The sequence below is a fragment of the Wasmannia auropunctata genome, unplaced genomic scaffold (assembly GCF_000956235.1).
Source record: "Wasmannia auropunctata unplaced genomic scaffold, wasmannia.A_1.0 LD336092.1, whole genome shotgun sequence".
NCBI classification, from domain to species: Eukaryota; Metazoa; Arthropoda; class Insecta; order Hymenoptera; family Formicidae; genus Wasmannia; species Wasmannia auropunctata.
In genome coordinates, this window is record NW_012026798.1 from 413,780 (window position 1) to 417,090 (window position 3,311).

The 3,311-nt window shown below is 42.8% G+C and overlaps 1 protein-coding gene across 1 annotated transcript; it reads right to left on the bottom strand.

The window, feature by feature from the left end:
- Window positions 1–720: 720 nt before the first annotated feature.
- LOC105463052 (adhesive plaque matrix protein-like) lies at window positions 721–1,206 on the bottom strand (the record flags this gene model as incomplete). Its single annotated transcript, XM_011710068.1, has 1 exon — window positions 721–1,206. A coding segment is annotated over one exon (486 nt), but the record flags the coding sequence as incomplete, so codon positions are not given.
- Window positions 1,207–3,311: the final 2,105 nt, after the last annotated feature.

A 3,311-nucleotide genomic window follows, 5' to 3' on the forward strand; every position in this document is an offset into this window, starting at 1 on the left:
TCACCCCCTTTACCATTATCGTAACTGAGCGACCGGTTATCGCCGTCCTTGTCCGACCGTTGCATCGAATTCGCACCTGATCGCGTGGTTAATGTTCTCTTGAGTCATTCGATTTCAGAACAGCGAAATATTTCCGTAGAGAGGCACTCTCTATAACGTGCCTGGCGCCCAACTTTATTCCCGTTTTCGATAGGCGAGATGCCTGAGTTACAGTTAATCGCGCATTAGATTCCCGTTTACCGTTTTCGCGGAATTACGCGGGTCGGACGAGCGACGAAGTTGCACCACGCTCGTGAGTGCGGTCGCAACGTGTAGCAAATGAGGGTATCATGTAGAGCAAAAAATTAATTATTTAGTGAAATTTGTAACAACGATAATGAAATATTGAAAGAAATTGTAAAATATTTCGCTGTTTATAAAGATATTTAATGAATAAACGATACATTTCCAATTTAATAATGAATCTCACAATTAGTTTGTTTGACACTGTTACAGATTTAATAACTATTTGGTTTTACGCGATGATGCTTTTTTGCTACGCTAAACCGTTATACCAAGGTAGATATTGTTCCTCATAGAACACTGCACTTGAAGTGAAAAAAATTATACCGAAAATCTCTCTAACTTTGCTTTCTTATTATGGATTCAATACATATTTTTTTTGGCTTTTGAGGAAAACCAAATATCAAAATTTAAACTATGTACATTAACAAAATAGTTCTACTTACGATAATTACATCCTGGTAAATATCCCGGCGCCGCTGGATATCCCGGTGTCGCTGAATAGGCCGCCGATGTCGCTGGATAGGCCACCGGTGCCGCTGAATAGGCCGCCGATGATGTCGCTGGATAGGCCACCAGTGCCGCTGGATAGGCCACCGGTGCCGCTGGATAGGCCACCGGTGCCGCTGGATAGGCCACCGGTGCCGCTGGATAGGCCACCGGTGCCGCTGGATAGGCCACCGGTGCCGCTGGATAGGCCACCGGTGCCGCAGGATAGGCCGGTGCCGCAGGATACGCCGGTGCGTATACTGCTGGTGGTGGATATGCCGGTGCTGCTGGTGGATATGCCGGTGCTGCTGGTGAATATGCCGGTGCTGCTGTTGGATAAGCCGGTGCTGCGTTTGGATATGCCGGTGCTGCTGGGTATTCCGGATATCGCACATATTTCCGGCCTGAATATTTATATTTTTTTTTTCTCCTTATTCAGCGCCCTGCGCACCGCTTCATTAACGCGCTGTAAAAAAATTTATTATTATAAGTATTTGTACACACATATACTGTAAGCTGTAAAAATATTGTGTAAAATTACACAAATATATTGATTATATAAAAAATGTTTAAAAATTATGTAATTTTTACTAAAAAAAAATTGTGTTTTCGAAAATTACTATTACCTCTAATTTTTTTAATATATCTTCATATCAGACAAAAAAATACAATAACGATAGTATATTTTATAATTTCTATGTCAATGTACAAATTGTTGTAATATTATGTAACATAGTAATCATACATAACATATATGTATATTAACATATTTGTACATTCGAATTAAGACGTAAATATTTGACAAAACTATACTTCAACTGTAAATTTACTGTTGGCGCACTTATCGTGGTACGATCCCATGACTACTGTTCATATTCTGGCGCCCTTAAGCACTCCTGGTTCTAAACGCTCTAGTGACATCGCAGATGTCGCCCTATAGGCGGAAGAGGCGCCTAACTACTTCCGGTTATAGTCCTCACACGATCTGCCGAGATCTCACGCGTTCAAAGTTGTATTTATCTCTGAAATAAACTTAAAAGTAATTAACGTAACTGTGAGGTTTGAACCTACTCTTTCTTTCCGCCCACTACACATTTAACAGGTTATGGGCCCAGGAACGTAGTGGAAAGTTAAGAGGAAAGCGAAAATACATACGAAGCGCAAAACGAGGTTAGAATCGGAAACGAGGTCAGAATCCGGCACGAGGTTAGAATCGAGAACGATCCAGAGACATCGATCATCATGGCTTCATCGAACACGGTCAGAATCGAATTACTTAATAAGGAAAACTATGACACGTGGAAAATCCAGATGCAGGCGGTGCTAACGAAAAACGAAGCATGGGCACACGTGAGCGGACAAAAACCGAAACCCGAAATAACGCCGACTAATGCGGCAGAGGTAACAAGATGGACAACGGAAGACGAGAAGGCGAAAGCCGATATCATACTTTCAATCAAGCCGTCGCAGTTGAAACAAGTTAAAGATTGCAGGACGTCACGCGAATTATGGCTAAAGCTACAGTCGATTTATCAATCGTCTGGACCGGCAAGGAAGGCCACCTTGATAAAACAATTGACGTATCATCGCATGCAAGAGGGAGACGACGTACGTGAGTACATACAAAAATTTTTCGACACCGTCGACAAATTGAGTGAGATGGATGTCGATATCAACGTCGATTTACTCTCGGTAATGTTATTGCACAGTTTACCTCCTGCTTTCGATAATTTTCGATGTGCTATTGAATCGCGCGATACTTTGCCATCTCCAGAGAATCTCCGCATAAAAATCATAGAGGAGAGCGAGGCAAGGAAACGCGAGACACGTGAAAGTAACACGGAAGCCATGTTAGCCAAAAGGTACCCCGGTAAAAAGTATTACGACAAGAACAAGGACACTCCTGAAGCGAAGAAGTACAACAAGACGCAGAACGCCGACAGCAGTAAGGAAACATTCAAATATAGATGCCATAGGTGCCGTAAGGTAGGACACAAGGCTATTAACTGTACCGAACGGACCAAGAATACGGACAACGCAAATGCAGCGGAAGACCTCAGCTTGTGTGCAGTAAGCAATATCTCGTATACAAGCGGAGCGAATGACGTGAACATTCGTAAGAGTACATCGCAGGGCTGGTGCATAGACAGCGGATGCACAGCGCACATGTGTGGCAACGACGAAAAATTTAGAGATCTAAATAAATCTACGTCCGGTAAGGTAAATCTAGCTAGCAAAGTATCTACTGACATAAAGGGAAAGGGGCCCGTTTCGATAACTACAGATTTTAACGGCAGGATAAAAAATATAAATTTAAATGATACATTGTACGTCCCAGAGCTACGCACTAACCTTCTCTCAGTAAGCAAGATGTGCGATAAAGGATTCAGTGTCGTTTTCGAATCGGACGTCGCTACAGTAAGGAACAAGGATGGAAAAGCTGTACTAGAGGCAGATCGACACGACAGCGGACTATACTTCTTACGCACCGCTACTCAAGAAAATAACGCAAACGCTGCGTGGAACGACGGAAAAAACGC